Source organism: Mobula birostris, chromosome 18, assembly GCF_030028105.1.
Source record: "Mobula birostris isolate sMobBir1 chromosome 18, sMobBir1.hap1, whole genome shotgun sequence".
Classification (NCBI taxonomy): domain Eukaryota; kingdom Metazoa; phylum Chordata; class Chondrichthyes; order Myliobatiformes; family Myliobatidae; genus Mobula; species Mobula birostris.
Genome location: NC_092387.1, coordinates 66,519,153 through 66,546,771, shown reverse-complemented (window position 1 = coordinate 66,546,771; position 27,619 = coordinate 66,519,153). Strand labels below are relative to the sequence as shown.

Below are 27,619 nucleotides of genomic sequence, written 5' to 3'. Positions count from 1 at the left end.
ACCTTATTGTCTGCCTGTACTGCACTCTCTCTGCAACGGTAACACTTTATCCTGTATTCTTCGACGTGAGTCTCCTCAGCCAGCGTGGATAAGCCTCACTTTGTTCACCTCAACACTCAACTGATTCCACAATCTATGGACTCACTTTCACGGTCTTTACATCTCGTGTTCTCAGTACTATTTATTATTGTTGTTACTTGTTTAATTTTTGTATGTGCACAGTTTGTCTTCTAATGCACATAGATTTTTTTGGTCTTTGTGTATAGTTTTTTAATTATTCTACTGTATTTCTTTGTTCTACTGTGAATGCCCACAAGAAATTGAGTCATATTGTGACATATACGTTCTTTGATAATAAATTTACTTTGAACTTCTTGTACTACCTCAATGCACCGTTGTAATGAATTGATCTCTATGGATTGCATGCAAAACCAATCTTTTCGCTACATCTGTAATAAATTGGCCAAATTAGTTTAATTTACCAACTCGTAAATTAATAAAAAATCCTTAGATGTTTGTCCAAGAATCTAGAGTAAATCTGTGGCAAATTCATGTACTCTTAGACACTACAGAATCCAGTGATGCTTCACCTCACAATCTACTTGTCAAAGCCTTGTACCTGTCTGCCTGCACTGCACTTTCTCTGTAACTGGAACAATTTACTCTACATTCTGTTATTGTTTTCCCTAGTGCCATCCCAATGCACTGTTGTAATGATTTGATCTGTATGGATGGCGTACAAAACAAAACTACATCAGTACACAGGACAATAATAATTCAATATTCCCATTTAATTTAGTTTACCAACTTACAATTTTAATAAAAAAAAATTGCCTCTTCTTCTATTCCCCATTCTGGCCTCTGACCTGTTGTCCTCACCTGCCTGTCACCTCCCCAGGACTCCTCATCTTCCCTTTCTCCCGTGGTGCACTCTCCTCTCCAGCCTTTTACCTTCATCACCCACCTGGCTTCATCTATCACCTTCTAGCTAGTCCTTCATCCCCTCTCCCCCCCTTCTTCATCTGGCATCTTCCCCATTCCTTTCCAGTCCTCTTGAAGAGTCTTCGCCTGAATCGTCAACTGTTTATTCCCCTCCATTGATGCTGCCTGACCTACTGAGTTCCTCCAGCATGTTTTTTTTTGTGTTTGTGTTACTCTGCATTTCCAGCATCTGCAGAATCTGTTGTGTTTATAACAAAAAAAAAACCCCAAATCTTTGCCCAAGATTCTGTGGCAAAGTCACATACTCTTAGACTCTACAGATAACAGTGATGTTTCATTAATATTTGATCCAAGGTGACTGCCGCTTTACCATAGTTAACTCAGCAAATGGGGGTATAAATCACCTGCATCTGGTGATTCATTGTAACACACTTGACAACACAGACCTTGGTTACAAACTACATCAGCTCAGCTTTGGGGCATGTCCCACAGCATGAACACCTCCCTCCTCAGAGCGAGAGACAGCAGCCACAGCTACTCCAGATAAATCAGCTGCAGCCTACACACCAGGCGCAGACTAAAGGTTATGTTCTGTGTTGAAGCTCACTCCCAGAACTGCAAGCACCATCAAACTAAGCTCGGAATAATTAGAAGCAAAATTAAGAGCAGACAGCAAGGAGAGAGACTGTGGACAGACAATGTGGGTGTAGAGACACATGGTTGCATGGATACAGACTTCATCAAAGAACTTCTCGGAGTCTGGATACCTCATATAAACAGCAGGGGGTGGAGTCTGCAATAGAATTTCATTCTCAATGCGTCAGAGGGAGAGGAGAGGTAAATGTGTCTCTTCAAAACTCATGCACCCAAATTTTTAACATTTATTTATCCATTATGTACACTCAGTGGCCACTTTATTAAAGTGGTCTTCCGTTGCTGCAGCACATCCACCTCAAGGCTCAACATGTTGTGCATTCAGAAATGTTCTTCTGCACACCACTGTTGTAACACATGGTTATTTGAGTTACTGTCTCCTTCCTTTCAGCTTGAACAGTCTGGCTATTCTCCTCTGATCTCTCTCATTAACAAAGTGCTTTCACCCTCAGAACTGCCGCTCACCGGATGTTTTTGTTTCTCCCACCATTCTCTGTAAACTCTAGAGACTGTTGTGTGTGAAAATCACAGGAGATCAGCAGGTTCTGAGATACTCAAACCACCCTGTCCTGGCACAACAATCATTCCACGGTCAAAGTCACTTAGATAACAACACAAAAATTTAATAGCTTCAGTCTGGTCTCATTTGTTAGAAAATTCTGTTGCACAAATGGTATCATTAAAGTACCAGGTTGGTATAAGTAACTACCTACCTTTCCCTTCTTCGTCTTCAGTGGTCGTATTGGAGCTCTCTGTTGAACCCTGTGAACGAGAAGTATTTTTTAACATTAGTTAGATCCCAACATTGGTCAGCTGGTGGACCATTGGAATGAGGGATATTGAAAGTTGTATTGGCCTCAAAATTAAGGAAATATCAGGCAGGGTACTCTCCCATGATCTATGGTGTAGGATCTGCTTTAACTGGAGCTGTTCAGAATTAGAAACACAGGAGATTCTGCAGATGCTGGAAATCTTGAGCAACACAAACAAAATGCTGGAGGAGTTCAGCAGGTCAGCCGGCATCTTTGCAGGGGAATAAACAGATGATGTTTGGGGCCAGGAATCTTCACCGGGATGGTGGGGTCCTGATGAAGGGTCTTGGCCTAAAACATTGACAGTTTATTCCCCTGCATAGACCTGATAAGTTCCTTCAACATTGCTCAGAATCAGAATCAACCGTTGTCGGCAGAATCGGTGACGTGGGTGTACAGGAGAGAGATATACCAGCTAGTTGAGAGGTGTTGCAGCAATAACCTTGTACTTGATGTCAGTATAACCAAAGAACTAATTGTGGACTTCAGAAAGGGTGAGATGAGGGAACACACACTAGCCTTCATAGGGGGATCAGAAGTGGAAGGAGTGAGCAATTTCAAGTTCCTGGGTGTCAACATCTCTGAAGATCTATACTGGGCCCAACATTATTGATGCGGTTACAAAGAAGGCATAACAGCAGCTATATTTCATTAGGGGTTCGAAGAGATTTGGTATGTCACTGAAAACACTCACAAATTTCTACAGATGTACCGTGGAATGCAACATCAGCTAGTATGGATGGGGGACATTGCACAGGATCAAAAGGAGCTGCAGGAAGTTGTGAACTCAGTTAACTCCATCATGAGCACCAACATCCATAGTATCCAGGACATCTTTAAGGAGCTATATCTCAAAAAGGAGGCATTAAGAATCCTCATCATCCAGGACATGCCCTCTACTTGTTGCTAACAGGACGGAGGTACAGAAGCCTGAAGGCACACCCTCAGCAATTCAGGAACAGCTTCTTCCCCTCTACCATCGGATTTCTGAATGGACACTGAACCTATGAACACTACCTCACTATTTTCCTCTCTTTTTGCACTACATTGTTTTTTTTTAAAAATATATAATCCTTATTTATATTTATAGTATATTTTATTTATTGCCCTGCACTGCTGTCACAAAATAACAAATTTCACTACATAAGTCAGTGTTAAACCTGATTGTGATTCTGATTAATGGATTCATAGAGCATTCATAAATCTGAAGACAAAGGGTAGGAAACTAATTGTGAATGAAGGGGCTTGGCCCAAAACATCAACTATTTATTCATTCCCATAGATGCCGCCTGATCTGATGAGAACCCCCCAATATTTTGTGTGTGTTGTTCTATTCCTGAACGGTTGAGTATGGATATTCTTGATCCTGTACCTCCTCCCCAATGGCAGTAATGATGATGGGTCTCCACGGTGATTAATATGGGTTTGGTGCGATGTGGTCAGTGACATTGTGTCTCGCTGGTCACAGTGTCCAATGACACCACAATTTCTGCCAATGAGCAGGAGACTGAAGGGGACTCACTTATTTTATACTATTTTAAACAGGTCCCCACATACTGCAACAAATAGAAACTACACAGTAGAGTAACAGTTAGAATTACACTTTACAGTGCCTGGGTTCAATTCCTGCCTCAGTCTGTAAGGAGTTTATATGTTCTACCCATGACTGAGGGGGGTTTCCTCCAGATGCTCTGGTTTCTTCCCACATTCCAAAGATGCACAGGTTAATAAGTCACATGTGTGTAATTTGGCAACATGGGCTCGTTGGGCCGGAGGGGCTTGTTACCATCTCTAAGTAAATAAATTCAGATTAATCTTGTCATAAAGGTGCGTCTAGTTTTCAGCATACTGGAGTGAATAGAGAAGATTCTTATTAAAATCTAGATCTGTAAGATTATTTTTGGTCACTGACCAATGTACCATTCTGGCTAATCTTACGATGTTATTGATGTACAACTGTTGCTATGGTTACAGATAGAGCTATGGAGGTCAACTGCCTCTGAAGCAACAACTTGTTTTTGCGATTGCATAGCAATAACTAACTCCTAAATAAAGACTGTGTGATTTACTTATCGACTTTATCACTAGAGGTACAGTAGTATTTGCTGGTTAAATTGGCTTCTGGCTCTCAACTGTTGATCAGGATCTAGGTATAATTGTCCCAGTCCAGTGAAACATGCATCTGGAAAAGTTTGTTGAGGTACAGCCTGCTCATTATACAACACCTCAACATTCCTGAGATAACTCAAGACAACTTGTCACAAAGCACAATTGTTTCTATTTTGGGACTGAATGTACAATTTGTACAGAAATATTCTAGAATCAAATCTCAATAAACATTCAGAACCTAGAACAATCGTGGTCTTTCTTGTATAATTTATTTCTCATTTATGTTTTTCTCGTGATTGTTGTGTATCTGATGCTAGGTGTTTGTGACACTGTTACAAGTACTGCATCTGTGCACACACGTACTTCCGGCAATAAAGCGTGAACAATTTTACATATTTCAGTGAGGTCACTTTTTGGTCTACGCTCTCGGGAATAGAAACAACGTACAAAAGCTGGAGGAATTCAACAGGTCAGGCAGCATCAATGGAGGGAAATGAACTTTGATGTTTTGGGTCAAGAAACCTCATCTAATACAGATTTGGGATTTCCTGACACTTGCCATGCCTCTAGTGGGAAAGCCAAAGCGCGGAAAGCGGACTAAAAGCCATGCTGGGTAGAATCTAGCCCCTGCAGGCCAGATCTCCCATTGGCGTTGCTCTCCAGCAAACACTCCCTGGAAGACAAGCTGGATTGCGTCTGTCTGCGGCTGACCCAGCGTGAGATGAGGAATTGTTGAGTGCTTGTTCTTGCAATGGAATCTGAATGGAATGAATTTTATCAGCAGTCTGGTATAAGAACTTTGTCTTTTGTCTTCATTCTTCCCCTTTGAAACTCTGATCTCAAACCTCGGCTGCCTTGCAGCTATACCCACTCATGGGGAATGCTTTGGGAGTCAAACCCCGAGGAGAAATCTGATGCTGAAGTCCCTAAGGCAGTCCTATGCTGATTTCAACACTGACTGGCAACTCTTGTGACACTGCTGGTGCCAAACTGATTCGGACTCTGCCGTTCCTTTGGATTCATCAACTGCGTAGAGTGGGGGAGCCTGTTGCATGGGCAACAGCTTACTCTCCATATCGTATTGTCCTGGCTAGCACGTGACAACTAGGATGCAATATCCATGGTCAACCCCAACCAATGGAGGCCCTCTCTCTCCCCGTACTACTAACCTTTTCTTTTACTCTCCGCTATCTTCCTTTCCCCTTTTTGCTCTTGCAAAGCTTCATAAACAATTGTAAGCAACGATTTTATATCTCATTCTTGACATCCAAAGAACCCTGGATCACCAAAACATCAGGATCCAACACCACTCAAATCAATCACAAAAAAAGTTTGGAAGCAGGAACAGATTATAACAATTAGACATCAAACTTATACCTTAATGCCATCTGGAGGATTATGGACAACTGTCGTCTGTGGTTCCTAAATAAACAAGAGATGAAGATAGGTTAGTGGGTTGAAACACTGGCCCAACACATCTGTGGTATTTGCATTTTCTTAACAAAATATACATATTATTTTTGCAGTTAAACACTTTTTCAAATTTAGAGATACAGTGTGGAACGGGGCCTTCTGGTACATTGAGCCTCGCCACTCAGCAACCCCGATTTAACCCTAGCGTAATCACAGGACAATTTACAATGACTTTTTAATCTACAAATCTTTGGCATGTGGGAGGAAGCTGGAGCTCCTGGAAGAAACCCACGAGCACGCAGGAAGGACGTACAAGCTTTCTTGCAGAGAATGCCGGCAGTGTACTCTGAACTTTGATGCCCTGAACTCTGAAAGCGTTTTGCTAATGGCTACCACTTCTGTGGTCTTGATCCCTTCCTGTTGCTGTGGTAATGGAGATTTAAAAACAAAGTGAAGAGGTGGGCTGGTTCTGAAGGGGTTACACGCGCCTCACTTTAAAATCACTGGCCTGTAGAATTCACTGCAAATCTGCTGTGTTCTGGGTTGCATTGACAGATTCACATTTTGCGCAGTTCCAAGACCACTTACAGCCATAGAGCAATACAGCACAGAAACAGGCTCTTTGGCCCATCTAGTCCATGCTGGACTGTTACTCTGCCTAGTCTCATCGACCCACAGCTGGTCAACAGTCCTCCATTCCCCTACCATCCATGTACTTATCCAAACTTCTCTGAAATGGTGAAATTAAACCTGCACCCACCACTTTCACTGGCAGTTCATTCCACACTCCCACCATCTCCTGAGTGAAGAAGTTCCCCCTCGGGTTCCCTTTAAATATTTCACCTTTCAACTGTAACCCATGACCTCTAGTTGCAGTCTCATCCAACCTCAGTGGAAAAAGCCTTCTTGCATTTACCCTGTCTACACCCCTCATAATTTTGTATACTCCAATAAAACCTCCTCTAAATCTTCTACACTCCAGAAAATGAAGTCCTAACCAGTTCAACCTTTCCCTATAATTCAGGTCCACAAGTTCCAGCAATATTCTTGTAAATTTCATCTGCACCCTTTCAATCTTATTGACATCTTTCTGGTAGGTAGTTGACCAAAAATGCACAGAGCACTCCAAATTAAGCCTCACCAACGTCTTATACAACTTCAACATAACATCCCAACTCCCGTACTCAATACAGTGATTTACAAACACCAGTGTGTCAAAAGCTCTCTTTACAACCCTATCTAACTGTGATGCCACTTTCAAGAACTTAAATATCTGGATTGCCAAGTCCCTCTGTCCTACCATATACCTCAGTGCCCTACTATTCACTGTGTAAGTCCTATTCTGGTTTGTCCTCCCAAAGTGCAACACCTCAGACTTGTTTGCATCAAACTCCAGCTCTGTTCCTGCTGTCAGTAATCAGATTGACATACATCACATAATGATAAATTTCATGATAATATGTCAGTGATAATATACCTGATTCAGATTCTGACCCTGATCACTGTCTCTACAGTTCCTTATGGTCTAGTTCATATGATCATATTGGGTAGAGTTGAGATTATAATCAGAAAAATCATCAAAAGAGGGTTACAGTGGATCTCTTCAAGAGGATGAACAGGAGCCAGACTTATTTTTGATGTGGAAGAATTTTTGTGTAAAGTTGGAATTCCACAAGTCATAACACAAGAGATTATGCAGATTCTGGAAATCCAGAGCAACACACACAAAATGCTGGAGAAACTCAGCAGGCCAGGCAGCATCTATGGAAATGAATAAACAGTCAACATTTTGGGTCAAGACACTTCTTCAGGACTGGAAAGGAAGTGGGAAGATACCAGAATAAGAAGGTGGGGGAGGGGAAGGAGGACAAGCTAAAAGATGATAGGTGAAGCCAGGTAGGTGGGGGTGGGGGGAGGAATGAAGTATTTATTTATTTATTGAGATACGGCATGGAACAGGCCTATTCAGTCCTACGAGCCATTCAGCTCTGAAACCCCCAATTTAACCCTAATCACAAAACAACTTACAGTGACCAATTAACCTACCAACCAGTACGACTTTGGACCATGAAGGGAAACGGGAGCACCCGAGGAAAGCCTATGCAGTCACGGGAAGAAAGTATAATCTCCTAACAGACAGCAGTGGGTATTGAACCTGGGTCACATGTACTGTAAAGTGTTGTGCCACCCTGCCGGAAGTTGGGAGCTGATAAGTGGAAAAGGCAAAGGGCTGGAGAAGAAGGAATCTGATAGGAGAGGAGAGTGGATCATGGCAGAAAGGGAAGAAGGATATATGTGAAGTTGGAGAAATTGGTGTTCATGCCATCAGGTCAGAAGCTATGTAGACACAAAATGAGGTGTTGCTCTTTCAACCTGAGAGCGGCCTCTTTGTGGCAGAAGATGAATCCATGGAACCAACATGTTGGAATGGGAAATGGGATTGGGATTGAAATGGCTAGCCACTGGGAAATTCCACTTCTTGCAGAAGGAGCTGAGATGCTTGACATTTGTAACCTCAGGAACCCTTGAGTCTGCTACGTGTCTGCATTCCAGTTCAGGACCGAATTCGATTTGATCTGAATTTGTTCAAAGATCAAAATAAATTAATTATCCATGTATAATCTACACCATATACTACCCTGAGATTAATTTTCTTGAAGGCATTCACGGTAAAACAAAGAAATACAATAAAATCAATAAAAAAACCTCACAAACAAATACTGACAAACAATGAATTTGCAAAAGAAGACAAATAAATAATAGGTAGACACGGGAACTTCAGTAGATTCTGGAAATCCAGAGCAACACACACAAAATGCTGGAGGAACTCAGCAGGTCAGGCAGCATCTATGGAAATGAACAAACAGTCAACATATCTGGTCAGGACCTTTCATCAGAACGGGAAATGAAGGGAGAAGGTGGCAGAATAAAAAGGTGGGGATAGATGGATACTGTAGATAGATAATACTGAGAACGTGAGTTGTAGAGTCCTTGAAAGTGAGTCTGTAGGTTGTGGAATCAGTTCAGAGTTGAGGTGAATGAAGTTATCCACACTGGTTCAGGAGTCTGATGGTTGCAAACCAGCACGGATAATTTCACTCACCTGAACTGACAGGCTATTATATCCTCTCTGGCAGGGAAGTTAGAAGCCAGTACCAATTCATTACACAAAACAGAATAATAACAGCTCTTTGAATTCTCAGGAACAAATAAACCAGCACTGCACAGAGAAACACATCCACGGCAAAGTGAGATGAAGGAAGCTGAGAGTTACCATTGTGGCTGAAGGGGCGGGTTCCTTTGGGGTGCTGACTACGTTGTTTTTGCTGTTGTTAGTCTGTGCCTGTTGAGAAGACAGAAAGAAACAGGTTAGCACAACCCAGAAACAGACCTGTTACTGTCAGACATCTTCAGACCCCGAAGGAGCTGCACTTAGCTATCTTCAAGCGTCTGACAGAGGGAAGGTAAAGAACGAAGTTTTCTTTTAGAAGGCCAGCCATTTTGTCAACGGTTACCAAGCAAATAAAACACCGTAATCTGGAGGGGCACACGGCAGCATTCCAAGGTGAGCTCAGCAACTGATTACTGATGAAATCTACTTAAAAAAAAGTTTGTGCCTGAATAACAAGTGAGTTGGAGTCACTCCAAACTTTCTCAGCATTGGGACCACAGACCTGCCAACACTTTGATTTAATCCCAGTATCTTTACATCTGATACACAAAAATAAAACTTTAAACCACCACTTTTTTAAAAATGCTGTTTACATTGTAACAGAGCCAGAAGGCTGATATTTGGAAGTGAGGAAGTAATGCTTCAATTGTATCAGATACCAGCAAGGCTTTGGTCCTGTTATTAAAGAAAGAATATAATAGCAGAGGAGACCCACGAGGCTAATTCTTGGGATCTCAGCAAGTCAGGTAGCATCAATGAAGGGGAATAAACAGTCATCTTTCATCAGAAAGAGTCTTGATGAAGGGTCTCAGTTTGAAACTTCGACTGTTCATTCCTCTCCATGGATGCTGCCCGACATGCTGAGTTGCTCCAGTATTTTATATGTGTTGCTCTGGATCTCCAGCACCTGCAGAATCTCTTGTGTTTTTTATTCCTGGGATAAGAGGTTTGTCCAACTATGACGGCTGAAGAAGTTAGAATGATATTCTTTGGAGTTCTAAAGAATGAGAAGCAATCATGTTAAAACATAAGGTGCCAAGCAGACATAACAGGGCAGGTGCTGAGAAGTTTCTACCAGGGGGAGAGTTTCCAAGGAGATATGCGATTACAAATGAATTGCGTGGGAACTTCATCTCACAGAGAATTGTGAATCTCTAGAAATCACTGGCCAAGAGGATTGTGGTGGCTTGATTACTGGAGGTATTTAGCGAGGAGAAAGATCAGGACTGGTACAGAAGAAGAGCTGAGGGATTGGGAAGATCAGCCATGATCGCACTGAATGAGGGGCAGGCTTGAGGCGAGAGGCCTGCTTACTCCTGCTCCAATATACTCCCTCACGGACTCAATCTTTATGCACGAATTAATCTCTCATGTTAAAAAGATGACAGATACTAACAAAAATGTGTCACTATTTTTTTTAATACCATTTATTTATTTTTAAACTGAGATAACTGAGACCCCAACTGGTGTATGAGATAAACCATAAAGATCACAATCAGCAGTTCTCTTCTTTATGATGGCTGACATTTAATCCTCAACCAACATCACCTTCAGGTTGTGCCAGGGATTGTCACATGGCTACAGAACACGTGGGTGGGTGGGTGGGGTGGGGGTCCTTGTTTTGCTGTTGTTTCATTGCTTGTTGGGTCCTGTGTTCTGCTGAACATGATGGGCATGCTATGTTGGCAGCGGAATGTGTGGTAACACTTGCGGGCTGCCCCCACCACACCCTCGGTCTGTGTTGGTTGTTAACTCAGATGACTTTTTTTTACTGTATGTCTCAATGTACATGTGATAAGTAAATTAACCTGAATCTGAATTTAGTCTCTTCCAGTAAACAGCTTCCACAGTGTTCGAAACGTGTGCCTGTCTATTTGTGTATGCCAGTTACGCAGAAGTTCCTTCCTGAGGAATGTGCACCATAGCGTAATGTTCCCAGTTACAACAGCTGAACATTATTGAAGGATAGAAGGGTTTACTTCGCTGTATTGTGGGGTGGAGACACGTCTCTACCAAAGGAGGTGTAACGTGCTCCTTCCCTCTGCTAGCCTGTACACGTGACCAATAAATCTGAATCTTGAAGCAATTCTAGTGGAATATTTGGAGGGAGGAACGGGGCCCGTTTTGCTGTTGTTGTTTTGTTGTTTGATGTGTTCTGTGTTGTTCTGCCGAGCATTGCGGGCATTCTAGGGTTGGTGCCAGGATGTGTGGCGACACTTGCGGGCAGTTCTCAGCACATCCCTAGGTTACGCTGAGTTTTAACGTAAATGACGCATTTCACTGTATGTTTCAATGTGATAAAATGATGTGAATCTAAATCTTGCTCCGTGTAAACCTTTGCAGAGTAAGTCTAGTATAGTGATTAAAATGCCTGCAATAGGTTGACAGCGATGTGTTTGGTCCTATTCGAATGACATCCATAATTGTAGAGGTCTGTGCGTTTTATCAGATCACACCTACAGTATGCTGGTGTCTAGTGAACATCAGTGTAAAGGTTGAATGGTCTAACTGGTGATTTGATACCTAAATGCACTAAAATAGTCAATACTTTGTCTGACATCGCTGGGTTTGCACAGGCTTGATTCTTCCACTAATCTGACAAGTGCCCACCTAGATTAAGGACCCCGCAGGAAATGTCCTAAAACTTGCCATGGAATCTTCTGGAATGCAAAGAGAATGATACTGCAGATCGAAGCCTGAAAGTCAATCAGAAGTCCTGAAGTTGAGGCCCAAAGGCTCAAATGCCCAAGTTCTGGGTCTTGCAAGTCTGTGAGTCCACTTGGGAAGTCAGTGGCCTGATGATTGTGTCCTGGGGTTGGGCACCTCTCTGGGTGTTTGAGTGGGTGGGTGGGAGGGAGGAACAGACTTGTTTTGCTGTTGTTCTGTTGTTCTGCTGAACGCTGTGGACATCTACGTTGGTGCTGGAATTTGCAGACTGCCCCGAGAACATCCTTGAGTGTGCTGGTTATTAACACAAACCATAGACTGTTAAGACCTTGAAATTTAGGAGCAGAATTAGGCCATTCAATCCACCAAGTTTTCTCCACCATTGTACCATGGCTGATTTATTTTCCCTCTCAGCCCCATTCTCCTGCCTTCTCCCTGTAACCCTTGACGCCCTTACAAATTAAGAACCTATCAACCTCCACTTTAAATATACCCAGTGACTTGGCCTTCACAGCCATCTGTGGCAATGAATTCCACAGATTCACCAGCGTCTGGCTAAAGAAATTCCTCCTTACCTTTATTCCAAAAGGACATCCTTTTATTCTGAGGTTGTGCCCTCTGATTCTAGACTCCTGCACTACTGGAAACATCCTCTCCATGTCCACTTCATCTAGGCCTTCCAGTATTCACTGGGTTTCAATGAGATCAACACATTTCACCATGTTTTGATGTACATGTGATAAATAACTGAATCTGAAACTGAAGGTGGATATACCTGCTGTAGACTGGGCTGCCCAGGGGTGGGAGCCCCACATGCATCTTACAGTTTACGTGACCACTATTGGCATCTGTGACCTGGCATACTCAGGGGTATGTGGAGAAAAGACCCTTTGGGCTCCTCCTCCAACATATTACACCAAATCTTTAAGTCAATTCATGTAAGCCAAACAGAATATTTCAACCTCAGTTCTAAAATCTTCAATTGGTTCCCTACCTGAAAGAGGATAGTGCAGAAACACCCCCTCTCACCACCATGTCCGCGTAGATCGCCAACTATTCATTTACAATAATCCCAGTTTATTATGCACCCACCCCCCACAAGATTTAACCACTCACCTACACACTAGGAGCAAATGACAGGGCCCAATTAATCTACGTTTTCAGTGTTGGAAGTAAGTCGATCACCTAGGGAAACTCACGGAATGTGAGGGAGAATAGCAGCTCATTCAGGAGAAGGAAAACTCTGATCTCAAACCTCCTCTGCCTTACAGCTATACGCACTCATGGGGAAGGCTTTGGGAGTAAACCCCGAGGAGAAATGCGGAGCTGGAATCCCTATGTTGAGTTCAATGCTGATTGGCAACTACTGCAACGCTGCTGGTGCCAGACTGTATCGGTCTCTGCTGTTGCCTGGATTCAACAGCTGCGTGGAGAGGGGGAGGCTGAGGAGCCTGCTGCATGGGCACCAGCTTGCTTTCCATACCGTACTGCCCTGGCTCACGTATCGACTACTGTAGGCAGCTGGGATGCAACATCCATGGTTGACCCCGACCACTGGACGACTTACACATTATTGTTTCTACCTGAGAGCACTGTTGCAACAACAACAATGAAACTGTGTGCAATTCTGGTTGCCCCGTTGCAGGGGGACGTGGAAGCTTTGGCCAGGGCACAGAGGAAGTTCATCAGGATGGTGCCTGGGTAAGACAGTGTTAACTATAAGGGGAGGTTGGACAACACTTGAGTTTTCTCTGGAGTGTGGAAAACTGAGGGGAAGCTGGATAGAAGTTGATAAAATTATGAGCTGCATATGTAGGGTAGAAAGTTAGTCTTATTCCCACAGTAGAAATGCCAAATACTAGAGGACATTGACTGTGTGGAGAGAGGCGGCCTGCTTCATTCGCAGCAGCTTGCTCTCCATATTGTACTGCCCTGGTTTGCTTACTGTCTGCATATACGTAGTTAGCTAGGACGCATCATCCATGGTCGCCCCTGACCAACAGAGGTGAAATTCATTCCATTACTTAAATGTACACATTCTATCACCAACTGTCATAATCCTCTCCAGAGGTAATGCATCTTAATAAACTACACTTATTTTCTTACCACTTGTCAAGGAATGGCAGGCATTGTGTTCTTGGTCCTGTGAAATTATGCTGTTTGCTAAGTAGACAAGCCTACAGATTGATAACAATGCAAAAAAATATTGCCATGGTCTTCAAAGAATCAAAACATGCAGGACTCTTGTGTGCTCTCATCAGGCCTGAAGGAATAGGACTTCATTTTAAGTAAGGTAGAAGCATCAGCGTGATCTCAAGACTGGTGCTTATACAACATTGGAAGACAGCTACAGCGGGTAAGCGCACACAAGACAACATGAGGCTGGATGAGGGATGGTGATGGACAATGAAGAACAGGCACTCTTCAATTTGCCCCAGCAACACCAATGGATGGTTGGAGCACACGGCGGAATGGAGCGTATACTCAGCGAGCACAATGCGTGGAGGATGAGGTGAAAATGTCGAAGTCGGAAAAGATCCTCACCATTAAAGGAACACTGGAACTGGACTTCCTTTTCTGAACAGTTCAATGCAAGAGGAGGGAAAGAACAAAACATTTCCACTGGTTAGATAGGAGAAGCACAAAGGGTTTGAGGAGGGTCAGATGGATTGCAATTACAACATGGGAATATCAAAGCCACCTTCTCGTCCACTGTATGTTTCTCATGCACGGGCAGATATGAGCAGTACTGCAAAAGAATATGGCTCATCCCTATTCAATGCCAGGTCATCTGTCTTCCCAAACTGCCACAGTTGTTACAAGTCAAGGGTTTATTCACCAGAGGATTAGGGGGGAGTATTGATGGAGAAATTGGAATTAAATTTGGGAGTGGGCAGATAGAACACTTCACTCCAATTGTACGTGGATTATAGTGACTGGGCATCAGAAAACTTGTGGTGGGACAGTTAACAATGAATCTGCCAAAGACGTAGTCACAGTAATGGTTAACATATCATTGGTATAACAGAAGCACTTGAAGCCAAGGTGTTTCTTATGTATAAAATAGGGACTTGGGAGGCATGGAGAGAGTCTACAACAATTAAAATGAGAGACTTGGCATGGTTATCAATGCGACAGAGCAGAGCATATGGCTTGAGATCCTCTGTATGATTCAATAATCCCACTCCTGATTACGACTGAAAGATTATTTTAGACTTTCAATACACTAATCAGCAAACTTAAACCCAGAAGAACATACACAAAATGCTGGAGGAACTCAGCAAGACAGGCAGCACTCGGGAGGGAAGCAAACAGTTGATATTTTATTTTACTCTTCGACAGGGTTCTTCGAGCATTTTGTGTGTGTTGCTCTAGATTTCCAGCATCTGCAGTTACTACTTAAATCCAGAAGCAGTTTATACATAGAATAGTACAGTACAGTACAGTACAGGCCCTTCAGCCCACAATGTTGTGCTGACCTTTTAACCAATTCTAATCGAACCCTTCCCTCCCATACAACCCTCCATTTTTCTATCATTCATGTGCCTATCTAAACATTTCTTAATTGTCCCTAATGTATCTGCCTCTACCACCACCCTTAGTAGGGCATTCCATGTACTCACCACCCTCTGTGCAAAAAAAAAACCTATCTCTAACCTCCTCACCTATACTTTCCACAAAACATCTTAAAATTATGCCCCCTCTTATTAGCCATTTCCAGCCTGGAGAAGTGTGTTTGACTGTCCACTCAATCTATGCCTCTATTACGTCAACTATCCTTTGCTCCAAAGTGAAAAGTCTTAACTCGCTGTGTACATACATCTATTGATGCTTCTGGACACATCTTCAGTGATGTTCCTGGAATCATCGGGTGTTTCAGGTCTTTCAACATCATACAACCTCCTCCAGGTGACCCAGCCGGGGCTGATCAGACCCCAGCTTGTGTCCAGATGGCTAGCTACTTATGACTCCATGGCTCCCTTCTTTTGAGCCACAGCCATCTTGAGGCCCTCTCTGCCGCATCGGTGGTATGGCGGATGGCTCGACTCTTCCTCTCTCCCTTGATGCCCAAAATGCTGAAGGCCCTAACTAAAGAACGGGCTATGAATCCAACCTCCACTGGGAGACACCTTGCTCTCCATCCAGCCTGCTGGCAGTTGCTCACCAGTCCTGCGTACTTGGAGAGCTTCCTTTCAAAGGCCTCCTCCAAGCGATCTTCCCATGGGACTGTCAGCTCCAGCAGCACCATTTGCTCAGTAGACTCAGACACTAGGACAATGTCTGGTCGCAGGGTGGTGGCTGCGATATGGTTGGGGAACTTCAGCTGCCCTTCGAGGTCCACCAACAGCTGCCAGTCCCTTGCAGAGGTCAGAATGCCTGCAGATGTTCTTTTGGCAGGTATTGGCTGCTCCCCAGCTCTGACAAAGGCAATGGTCAACCTATCCACATAAAATATGGTCTCTAATCCAGACAGCAACGTGGTAAATCTCCTCGGCACCCTCTTTATTTTCTGCCATTTATCGTCTCTATAATCTATTAATTTGCGCTATGTTAGCCTGCACTACACATTTATAATTCTCAACTCTGCTGCTTCTGGTAACAAGAGTTAATTTGATCTAAAGCCCTCCAGCAAGTGTTAATATTTGGGTTCTTGGCTCCTCCTCTGATAGCAGACTAGTAAAAATTAAGTTTTAATTTATAGCTTTATTCCAAAAGAAACCACCATTAAATCTTGAAACCAGCATTGTGAGCTGGTTTCTACACAATGCACAGAGGCTAATGTCTTCCTTCAACAGTCTGCTCAAGAGCAAACAAGTAACATATATAAAAATGAAATAAACAGTGCGAACAGAGAGCTGAACAGTGAGGTGGCGTTCATGGGTTCAATGTTCGTTCAGAAATCTGATGGCAGAGAAAAAGAAGAGGTTCCTAAAATGTTCAGTATGTCTTCAGGCTCCTGTAGCTTCTTGATGGTAGTAATGAAAAGAGGGCATGTCCTGGGTGATGGGTTCCTTCATGATGGATGCTGCCTTTTTGAGGCATCGCCTTTCGAAGATGTCCTCGATGCTGGGGAGGCGAGTGCTCGCGATGTGATTGGCTGAGCTAACAACCCCTTGTAGCCTTTTCCGATCAGTGACACAGCCAGTTAGAATGCTCTCCACAGCACATTTGCAGAAATTTGCTAGTCTTTGGTGATGTACCAGATCTCCTCAAACTCCAAACTTCATAATTGCACCAATATGTTGGACCCAGGAAAGATCTTCAGAGATGTTAACGTCCAGGAACTTGAAGCTGCTCACCTCTCAATGAAGACTGATGTGCGTTCTCCCAGCTTCCCCTTCCTGAAGTCCACTATCAATTTCTTGGTAGATAGAGAAATTTAGAGTTTCTAATCCTAATTTCTATACTCCAAATGATGTACAGCTGCTGGCATGCCTTCTTTGTAATTGCATCTGCAGAATCTCTTGTGTTTATGTGGTCCACATGTGAGTCGCTACTTACCAGGTTACTCCTGGCTGTTGTTAAGAACAGTAACTCCATCACTTCTGGAATTCTGTACCTTCCCCTTGTTTGGACTAGGACCATTATGGGATCTGGAACTGGGTGATCCTAACTAAACCCAAACTGGGCGTAAGTAGGAGGATTATTGGTGAATTAGTGCCCCATTTAGGACATCAATGATGTCCATTCCATTACTTTGCTAATGGTTACCAGCTGGCTGATTGGGAACTAATTAGCTGGATTGGAGCTTCCTAGTTTCTGTAAGCAGGACGTATCAAAAAAGTTGCAGAGGGTTGTAGACTCAGTCTGCTCCACCACGGGCACTAACATCTCCACCACGGGCACCAACATCTCCACCATGGGCACCAACATCTCTACCATGGGCACTAACATCTCCACCAAGGGGACTAACATCTCCACCATGGGCACTAACATCTCCACCAAGGGGACTAACATCTCCACCATGGGCACTAATATCTCCAACATGGGGACTAACATCTCCACCATGGGCACTAATATCTCCAACATGGGGACTAACATCTCCACCATGGGCACTAATATCTCTACCATGGGCACTAACATCTCTGCCATGGGCACTAATATCTCCGCCATGGGGACTAACAACTCCACCATGGGCACTAACATCTCCAACAAGGGCACTAACATCTCCAACAAGGGCACTAATATCTCCACCATAGGCACTAATATCTCCACCATCAAAGCAATGCCTCAAGAAGGCAGCATCCATCATAAAGGACCCTTGCCATCCTGGACATACCATGAAGGAGGGGTACAGCGTTGGGAAGACACACCGCAGTTTTAGGAACAGCTTCTTGCTCTCTGCCATGAGATTCCTGAATGGATCATCAGGCTCTTGAACCAGGGGGGATAACTTCACTCAACTTCACTCACCCCATCACTGAATTGTTCCCACAACCTATGGACTCACTTTCATGGAGTCTTCGTCTCATGTTCTCAATATTTATTGCTTATCTATTATTATTTCTTTTTTTCTTTCTTTTTGTATTTGCACAGTTTGTTGTTTTTTGCATACTGGTTGTTTGGCCGTCCTGTTGGGTGTGGTCTTTCATTGATTATTTTATGTTTCTTGTATTGAGTATGCCCACAAGAAAATTAATCTCAGGATTGATATAAATGTATGTTAATATATTTACTTTGGATCGTGAACACCATCTTATTTATTGCTCTTTTTTGCACTACTTATTTATTTTTAATATATTCTTATACTTACATACTTCTTATATATTATTTATTGTAACCTAGTAGCATTTGATGTGTTGCAAAGTACTGCTGCCACAAAACAACAAACTTCACAACCTACAGTATGTCAGTGATAATAAAGCTGATTCTGAATTTTTCTATCATTAGGTAGATGGCAGTGTTGCTACTCTCTTAACTTCGCTGGAGCCATAGGTAGATGTGGAGCACGGATCTTCCGTAACACAGCTGGGACGTTGTAAGGGTGTCCTTGTGCAGGATTTCCTGAAGGTTAGCTTGCATATTGAGTCGTTGTTAAGGAAGGCAAATGCAATGTTAGCAGCCATTTCGAGAGGGCTAGAACATAAATGGAGGGATGTAATGCTGAGGCTTTATAAGACATTGATCAGAACGTATTTGGAGTGTTATGAGCAATTTTGTGCTGGCATTGTTGGCATTGCTGGCATGAAAGGCATTGGAAAGGCTCCAAAGGAGGTTCACAACAATGATTCTGGGAATGAAAGGGTTATTGTATGAGGAGAGTTTGATACTCTGGGCCTGTACTCTCCTGATGATGGATGCTTATATTACATAGATTGATTGTATGTCCACAAGGTGACGCTGGGCTGTACAGAAGGTGACTGATGGGAAGTAATAAAGCAGTGGTGGAGGTGCTGGTCAGCCTTACTGTTTGGGGAAAGGAACTGTGAGTCTGGTAGGCTTGGCATAGAAGCTACATAGCCTCCTCCTGATGGGAGTGGGACAAACAGTGACTCTCCATGGGTTTCCTCCCATATACCAAAGATGTATGGTTAGTGAGCTGTGGGTTTGGCTGCCCTGGTTACCATGGATACACAGCACAAAAGCAACAGACAGTGTTTACAAAAGCAAAATTGAGCTAAATAATAAAAATATGAAAAATTCAATATGCCAGGAAAATGTAGCGAATTGTATGGATACTCATACCTTTTTTCCTGGGAATCAGTATTAACTTGCCAGGTTAATATAACATACTGGCAAATCTATTCTCATAAGTTAGTGGCACATTATTTAATTAGTACATGGAGTTACTTGTAATCTAATATCTTTAAATCATTCTTTAGAATTTCAGTTGAATTTACACCGTAAGATCATAAGGCGTAGGAGCATAATCGAGCCATTCAACCCATTAAGTCTGCTCTATTCCATCGTGCCTGATTTATTCTCCCTCTCAACTCCATTCTCGTGCCTTGTCCCAATTATCTTTGACACAAACCAAGCAAGAATCTATCAATCTCTGACTTGGCCTCCACAGCTGTCTGTAGCAAAGAACTCCGCAGATTCACCTCCCTCTGGCTAAAGAATTTCCTCTTCATCTATGTTCTAAATGGATGTCCCTCTATTCTGTGGCTTTGCCCTCCGATCCTAGACTCCTCCGCTATAGGAAACATCTTCTCCACATCCACTTTGTCTAGGCCTTTCAATATTCCATAGGTTTCAATGATATCCTCCTTCATTCTTCTGAACTCCAGTATTGTCCCAGAGCAATCAAATGCTCCAATATGCTATGCTACTGTAGCAGATTGTGCAAAATTTATTTGTCACATCAATGTACATCGAAACGTGCAGCGAAATGTGTCATTTGCGTCAAATCAATTCTGTGACGATTGTGCTGGGGGAAGCCTGCAAGTGTTGCCACACCTTCTGCCCCAACATAGCATGGCCACAACTCGCTAACCCTACCTCATACGTCTTTGGGATGTGAGAGGAAACAGGGGCAGCCAGAGAAAAGCCACGTGGACATGGGGAGAATATACAAACTCCTTAGACAGTAGCGGGAATCGAATCTGGGTCACGGGCACTGTGATAGCATTACGTTAACCACTATGCAAAGCAAAACCCCATCAAGGAGCATTAATGCCCACCTCCCTCAACAAGTCTGTCACAATCTAATTCCCCAAGACCACCAACTCTTCAGTGGATTTTTGGACTAGATATAGGACTAGATATATATCATTGAATCATATCCATACCCAGGACTAAACACAACTATCTTGGTTATTGCATTACAGAATCTAAAGAGTAACCTCAATTCTAAATATAGTTGATGGGAAAGACGCAGAATTCTCTAAACGGTCACTTTGATTTCAACATCACTCTACCATTCTACAACTAACAAACAATTCTGAAAACAGAGTCTAATTACAAAATGGCTGCCGACTAAAGGTCATCACAAGGGAGGGAAGATGGATTGGATTAGATACTGAATCTGTTCCTGAAATCCTGGAATTAACATCCTTAAAATGCACATAAGAGCAGTGCATATTGAAAAGGGCCTTTTTGTACTCCAAAACCTATCAACTTTTTATAAACCCAAGTTTACATATTTGAAGTATAAATCTTCCTGGTTTGGAATTCAGACACATCCATAACAGCCCCCCCCCCCCCCCAAAGACATTTTTAAAGACACATTTGTCTGCTCAGATGGGGTTTTATCTTGGCAAAATTTAGAAACATACATAGAAAACCTACAACACAATCCAGGCCCTTCATCCCACAATGCTGTGCCGAACATGTACTTATTTTAGAAATTACCTAGGGTTACCCATAGCCCTCTATTTTTCTGAGCTCCATGTACCTATCCAGGAGTTTCTTAAAAGACCCTATCGTTTCCGAGGCGTTGGCAGCCTATTCCACACACTCACCACTCTCTGCATAAAAAACCTACCCCTGACATCTCCTCTGTACCTACTTCCAAGCACCTTAAAACTGTGCTCTCTCGTGTTAGCCATTTCAGCCCTGGGAAAAAGCCTCTGACTATCCACACGATCAATGCCTCTCATCATCTTATACACCTCTATCAGGTCACCTCTCATCCTCCATCGCTCCAAGGAAAAAAGGCCAAGTTCACTCAACCTTTAAAGAAAGGCAGGCTGGTAAAGATAGGATTGATCAACTAGTCTAAAAATTTAGCACTTGGCTGCACAGTTATGGCTAAATAAGACTGAAATACGATGTGTGGATTATTAAATCTTCTCTGTTCATAAGTAGGAGGCAGAATTAGCACAGGGAGTGAGAGAAACCTCTTTCACAGAGTTTATTACAGAAAGTGATGGGGATGTACATCAGGTCTCTCACAGTCTAGAAAGTTAGTGTTTCAGGGTCAAGATATCCATTCTGATTAAGGGTATTCCACCTGAAACACTAACACCACTTCTCTCTCCACAGATGCAGTCCGACCTGTTTTCTGATTTCATTTGGACCTACGGCATCTGTGATGCTTTGTTTCCGCCCTCAGGGAAAAGCTGAGGTTCAACTCCCCATCTTGAAGCTCCAAAAATGTTTGCTTTCTCCATATTAGTCAGGACTTGAATGAATTTGAAATAATCTTAGGAAAATAAAGCAGACACACACGCCCTCCAAATCACACTCCCCCCGATATACACACGTCCCACCCCCTCATACACACTGTCCCCCCACATACACACTCCCCTTCTACATATGTAATCACACAGAAAGCTCTCCCCACATACACACTCACCCCCACCATATAATCAAATCGAAAGCCCTCTCCACATACCCAACTCTCTCTCTCTCTCACACACACCCACTTCTCTCTCTCACACACACACCCACTTCTCTCTCTCACACACACACACCCACTTCTCTCTCTCACACACACACCCACTTCTCTCTCTCACACACACCCACTTCTCTCTCTCACACACACACACCCACTTCTCTCTCTCACACACACACACCCACTTCTCTCTCTCACACACACACCCACTTCTCTCACACACACACCCACTTCTCTCTCACACACACCCACTTCTCTCTCTCACACACACACCCACTTCTCTCACACACACACACACACACTTCTCTCTCACACACACCCACTTCTCTCTCTCACACACACACACCCACTTCTCTCTCTCACACACACACCCACTTCTCTCACACACACACCCACTTCTCTCTCACACACACCCACTTCTCTCTCTCACACACACACCCACTTCTCTCACACACACACACACACACTTCTCTCTCACACACACCCACTTCTCTCTCTCACACACACACCCACTTCTCTCACACACACCCACTTCTCTCTCTCACACACACACCCACTTCTCTCTCACACCCACTTCTCTCACACACACCCACTTCTCTCACACACACACACCCACTTCTCTCACACACACACCCACTTCTCTCTCTCACACACACCCACTTCTCTCTCTCACACACACCCACTTCTCTCTCACACACACCCACTTCTCTCTCTCACACACCCACTTCTCTCTCTCACACACACCCACTTCTCTCACACACACACACCCACTTGTCTCTCTCACATACACTCACTTCTCTCACACACCCACTTCTCTCACACACACACCCACTTCTCTCACACACACACCCACTTCTCTCACACACACACACCCACTTCTCTCTCACACACGCCCACTTCTCTCACACACACACCCACTTCTCTCTCACACACACCCACTTCTCTCACATACACACCCACTTCTCACACACACACCCACTTCTCTCTCACACACGCCCACTTCTCTCACACACACACCCACTTCTCTCTCTCACACACCCACTTCTCTCTCTCACACACACACCCACTTCTCTCTCTCACACCCACCCACTTCTCTCTCTCACACACACCCACTTCTCTCACACACACACACCCACTTGTCTCTCTCACATACACTCACTTCTCTCACACACCCACTTCTCTCACACACACACCCACTTCTCTCACACACACACCCACTTCTCTCACACACACACACCCACTTCTCTCTCACACACGCCCACTTCTCTCACACACACCCACTTCTCTCTCACACACACCCACTTCTCTCACATACACACCCACTTCTCACACACACACCCACTTCTCTCTCACACACGCCCACTTCTCTCACACACACACCCACTTCTCTCACACACACACACCCACTTCTCTCTCACACACACACCCACTTCTCTCTCTCACACACACCCACTTCTCTCTCACACACACCCACTTCTCTCTCTCACACACACCACCACTTCTCTCTCTCACACACACACCCACTTCTCTCTCTCAGACCCACTTCTCTCTCACACCCACCCACTTCTCTCTCTCACACACACCCACTTCTCTCACACACACACACCCACTTCTCTCTCACACCCACCCACTTCTCTCTCTCACACACACCACACACACCCACTTCTCTCTCACACACACCCACTTCTCTCTCACACACACACACACATATGATAATACACTAGTGCACCTGCCCCACACACAACACAAATCTGCACCTTCCACACACAGAGAAAATCTCTCTTTAACAATTACAACACATACACAATTACTTCAAATGCATGCAACAAACATGCATGTGCTCCAACTGCATGATACACTTTTGTGTGTGAATCACACACGCTCCACAAATGCCCACACACACACTGAGCAGGAACCTCTCCACCTGTGACTCTCTTACTCTATACCTTCACAGACCCACAAGCAAAACAAGCATGCACAGACACTATCACATCTGAGACAAGAGCAGAGGCATCACCCAGAGTCATGGAACACTTCAGCACAGAAAAAAGGCCTTCGCCCCATCTAGTCTGTGCTGAACTATTATTCTGCCTAGTCCCATTGAGCTGCACCTGGACCATAGCTTTCAATACTGCTCCCATCAATGTACTTATCTAAACTCCTCTTAAACGTTGCGATTGAACCCGCATCCACCACTTCCACTGGCAGCTCGCACGGCCTCTGAGTGAAGAATTTCCCCCTCAGGTTCCCCTTAAACATTTCACCTTTCACCCTTAACCCATGACCTAGTCACACCCAACCTCAGCAGAAATAGGCTGCTTACACTTACCCTCTCTAAACCCCTCATAATGTTGTATAACTCTATCAAATCTCCTCTCATTCTCCTATGCTCCAGGGAATAAAGTCCGAACTGATTCAACCCTTCACTGTCACTCAGGTCTTCCAGATCTGGCACATCCTTGTACACTTTCTCTGCACTCTTTTAATCTTATTATGAAGTTCATAATGTATCCCCCACATTAGATATGCAGAGACAGATTATGCACATACACATACAACATACAGACAAATGAACCTCAATCAAAACCTTCAACCTACCTTAACTCCATCTGTCTTCTTGTTAAGCAAATTCTTAGCTGCTGTAAAATGAAATGAAAGAGAGTGAATATTCATTGCATTACAGACTGATACTGTGCAATGAATCGCTTTGTTGTTCTATTCAGCAGAAGAACACTTTTGAAATAATTTAAAGTATTTTGTAATAATCAAAAAGAAGAAAATGATCAGTATTACAGTAAACCCTGAATCAAAGGGCAAATTCAAGCGTTTTTCATTAAATATTGAAAATTACTGTCATGATCTTACCTCGTATGGATTACACAGAGAAAGTAGAGAGAATAGAGAGAAATATAGAGGAGAAAGATTGATGTTTGAGTTGTAATAGTCAATACTTTTTGTTTTTCATAGCAATTTCATTCCAAATGCGGTGGATGGGTTAAATGTTGGGAATGGCATGAGGCAGGTCCGTAGGAACCACAGAGACAGGTACAGTTTTGGCCTCAACAGCTAGAATTGGGATCTGTCCTTGACTCTCATACACTGCCATGTTTCCAGTCAGACCAACGCAGTGACAGCCGAGAATGCTGGAAGACGAAGGTGAACACTGGGTGGCAGAAATAGAGGGGTTACAAACTAACAATAACTCCATCATGAACATTCCCAAGCCCAGCTAGGAAAGGAGGAGGGTTGGGCATGGGGCTAGCAACCCCATCCTGTAAAAACCCAGGGCTAGAGAAACACCAACAGAAACTCCACAGACCTCATCCCTGGGAGAGGGAAGTCCTTCGAAGACGGGCTACACCTGGAGACAACTTGAAAGACTGGCCCAGGATGGAGAACTGTGGCGAGCTGCTGTCGGCGGCCTATGAGCCAGTAGGGGTGATGGGCTGACATAGAAAGAAGAAACTAGCAATGTCAGTTCTTCCTGGGGACCAAGTTACCACCATAAGACAAAGGTTGGGGTGGAGTTGGGAATGGCAAAAGAGGAAGACAGGAGGTGACCAGGGAGTGAAAGTGACATGCAAGTGCTTCCTAAGGGCCTGCCATGAGGAACACAAACTCTCAGCGGGAAACAACATGCTCATTCCTCTATTCTTCCCTGCGTCTCCACATTCCGAATGGACTGGATCCATGAGTGAAATGTTGGGACATGAATCACAGCTTTTGTTCCGATATAGATCGGACACGTGCGTGCGCAGCAGAGGAGTGGCCCTTTCGGTGGTCACAGGATGGAAGGTATTAGGCAGGCAGCTCATCTTCATGCAGACACGCAGAGGCAAGGGCATGTGATGTGGGCCACACACGCTTAGTACATGACGCAAATGAAAGGACTGGAGATGATTTATTTTAATCGCCTTCTAATGGTTATAACACATTTTCCAGCTAGTTCTTTGAATGCAGATTGCTTTGGAGTGCCGCCTACCTTTCCCCAACCCCTCAATACCTATGCAGGTCCTCTGAAGTTGATTAAGGTGAAGGGCTTTTCTCCTGTGGTAAATCCATGTGCAGAGAGTCAGTGATAAGGTATCTCAGAGAAGAATTCCTCATATTGGTAACTATGGGCAAGTATTGTCCTTTCACAGTTCAGTAAATGCTTGTGTAGCCTTGTGTTTCTCATGTGGGAGAGCACCACATGCCTTGCTTGTACATTAACAGAGTGACTGATTGAAATATCATAGTGCTGATGAGTGTCAAAATCTGGAAACTGGGAATGTCCAAGGAGATGAGAATCTGAGCTCAAAGAAAAAAGGACTGCAAACCTTATACTAAATGCCAATCTTATCAAATATATTTTATTATTTGTTAATTTACTTGTGGTGTTGTGTGTGACTTATACGTACTGTGCTATGTACCTTGATCCAGAGGAATGTTGTTTTGTTTGGCACTGTTTATCTGTGCACTTGAATAACAATAAAATTGAACTTGGACTTGAGACAATGGACATTTAGCTTTCATTATACGCTAATCTTGATTTTTAAAAATATAACGACGAGAAACATACATGCCACAAAATCACACCTGCACTATCTCTTCCGTAGTTCCCAGAGGGCATGTTTGTAACTTAGGAGTTAAGAGTTTTGGGAAAAGGTAGAAGAAGATCAGCCTTGATGGAATGCTGGAGAAGGCTCGAAGGGCCAAATGGCCTAATTCTGCTCCAATGTCATCTGGCCTTGTATATGAGGAAAATATTGACTGTTACTCTTGTTTGTGTTCTAGAGGCGGAAGTGCTCAAATGTACTTCTGGTGAAGAAGAATGGAGTTGCAAGTCTCTGTAGAGCCTATAGGAAAAGGAAATGGGTTCTCCAGCCCACTGGCCATCGAGTAGCCATCCAGACTGAACTCATTTGTTATCACATGGCCTGTTACCTTCCATGTCAAGTGCTTGCCTGAATACTTCATCAGTGTTTGTGTGCATATCTATCTTCAATTGGTAGAAGCCAGATGTCAACCATCCTGGAACGTAAAGACAATCTTCCCAAAGTCTTCATTAAATCTCCTAACCCTCATCATAAACCTGGATGTTTTGATGAAAGAGCTCTCTGTGAAGAGGAAGAGTTACTCATTATCTGCCCTTTTGCAATTTGTCCAGTGAACGGACTGTTTTATATTCCAATTGTTGTGTTTCATACTTTAAAAAAGACAAGTGAAGGGATTTTTATAAGCTCGTCTGTGGTATTTATTGATAGTTTGCCTGTTGGGCATTTATCCTCATTGTTGGAGAATGACAACCTCACCTATTTGATCCACTCTGCTGGTACTAGTGCTCAGGTACCACACCGAAGCTGACAATTCTATTCCTTCCTGTTGCCTTTTCCTTCCCCAATTTTTTTCTTCAGTTTTATATCTCATTATCCCAACTTGCCTTCATTACCACTTGTGTATTGCTTCTATGCAAAGAACCATGAGGCTCTCTCCATGCTTCTCCATGTATCTGTTACGTACTGATTTATGAACCCTACACTCCCGGACTGTAGGAGAATATCACTAGTGTTTGTTTAATACTCTGTATGT

General features: G+C 43.5%; 1 protein-coding gene across 2 annotated transcripts in view; it reads right to left on the bottom strand.

Moving 5' to 3' along the window:
• camk2g2 (calcium/calmodulin-dependent protein kinase (CaM kinase) II gamma 2) overlaps window positions 1–27,619 on the bottom strand; it is a 495,645-nt gene that overhangs the window by 52,368 nt on the left and 415,658 nt on the right. For both annotated transcript variants that reach the window (XM_072282861.1, XM_072282859.1), the window contains 4 exons: window positions 24,647–24,687; window positions 9,205–9,273; window positions 5,895–5,939; window positions 2,310–2,358 (listed from right to left, as the gene is read on the bottom strand). In XM_072282861.1, the coding sequence (XP_072138962.1) occupies window positions 2,310–2,358; window positions 5,895–5,939; window positions 9,205–9,273; window positions 24,647–24,687 (204 nt within the window). The remainder of the gene's footprint in view (window positions 1–2,309; window positions 2,359–5,894; window positions 5,940–9,204; window positions 9,274–24,646; window positions 24,688–27,619) is intronic.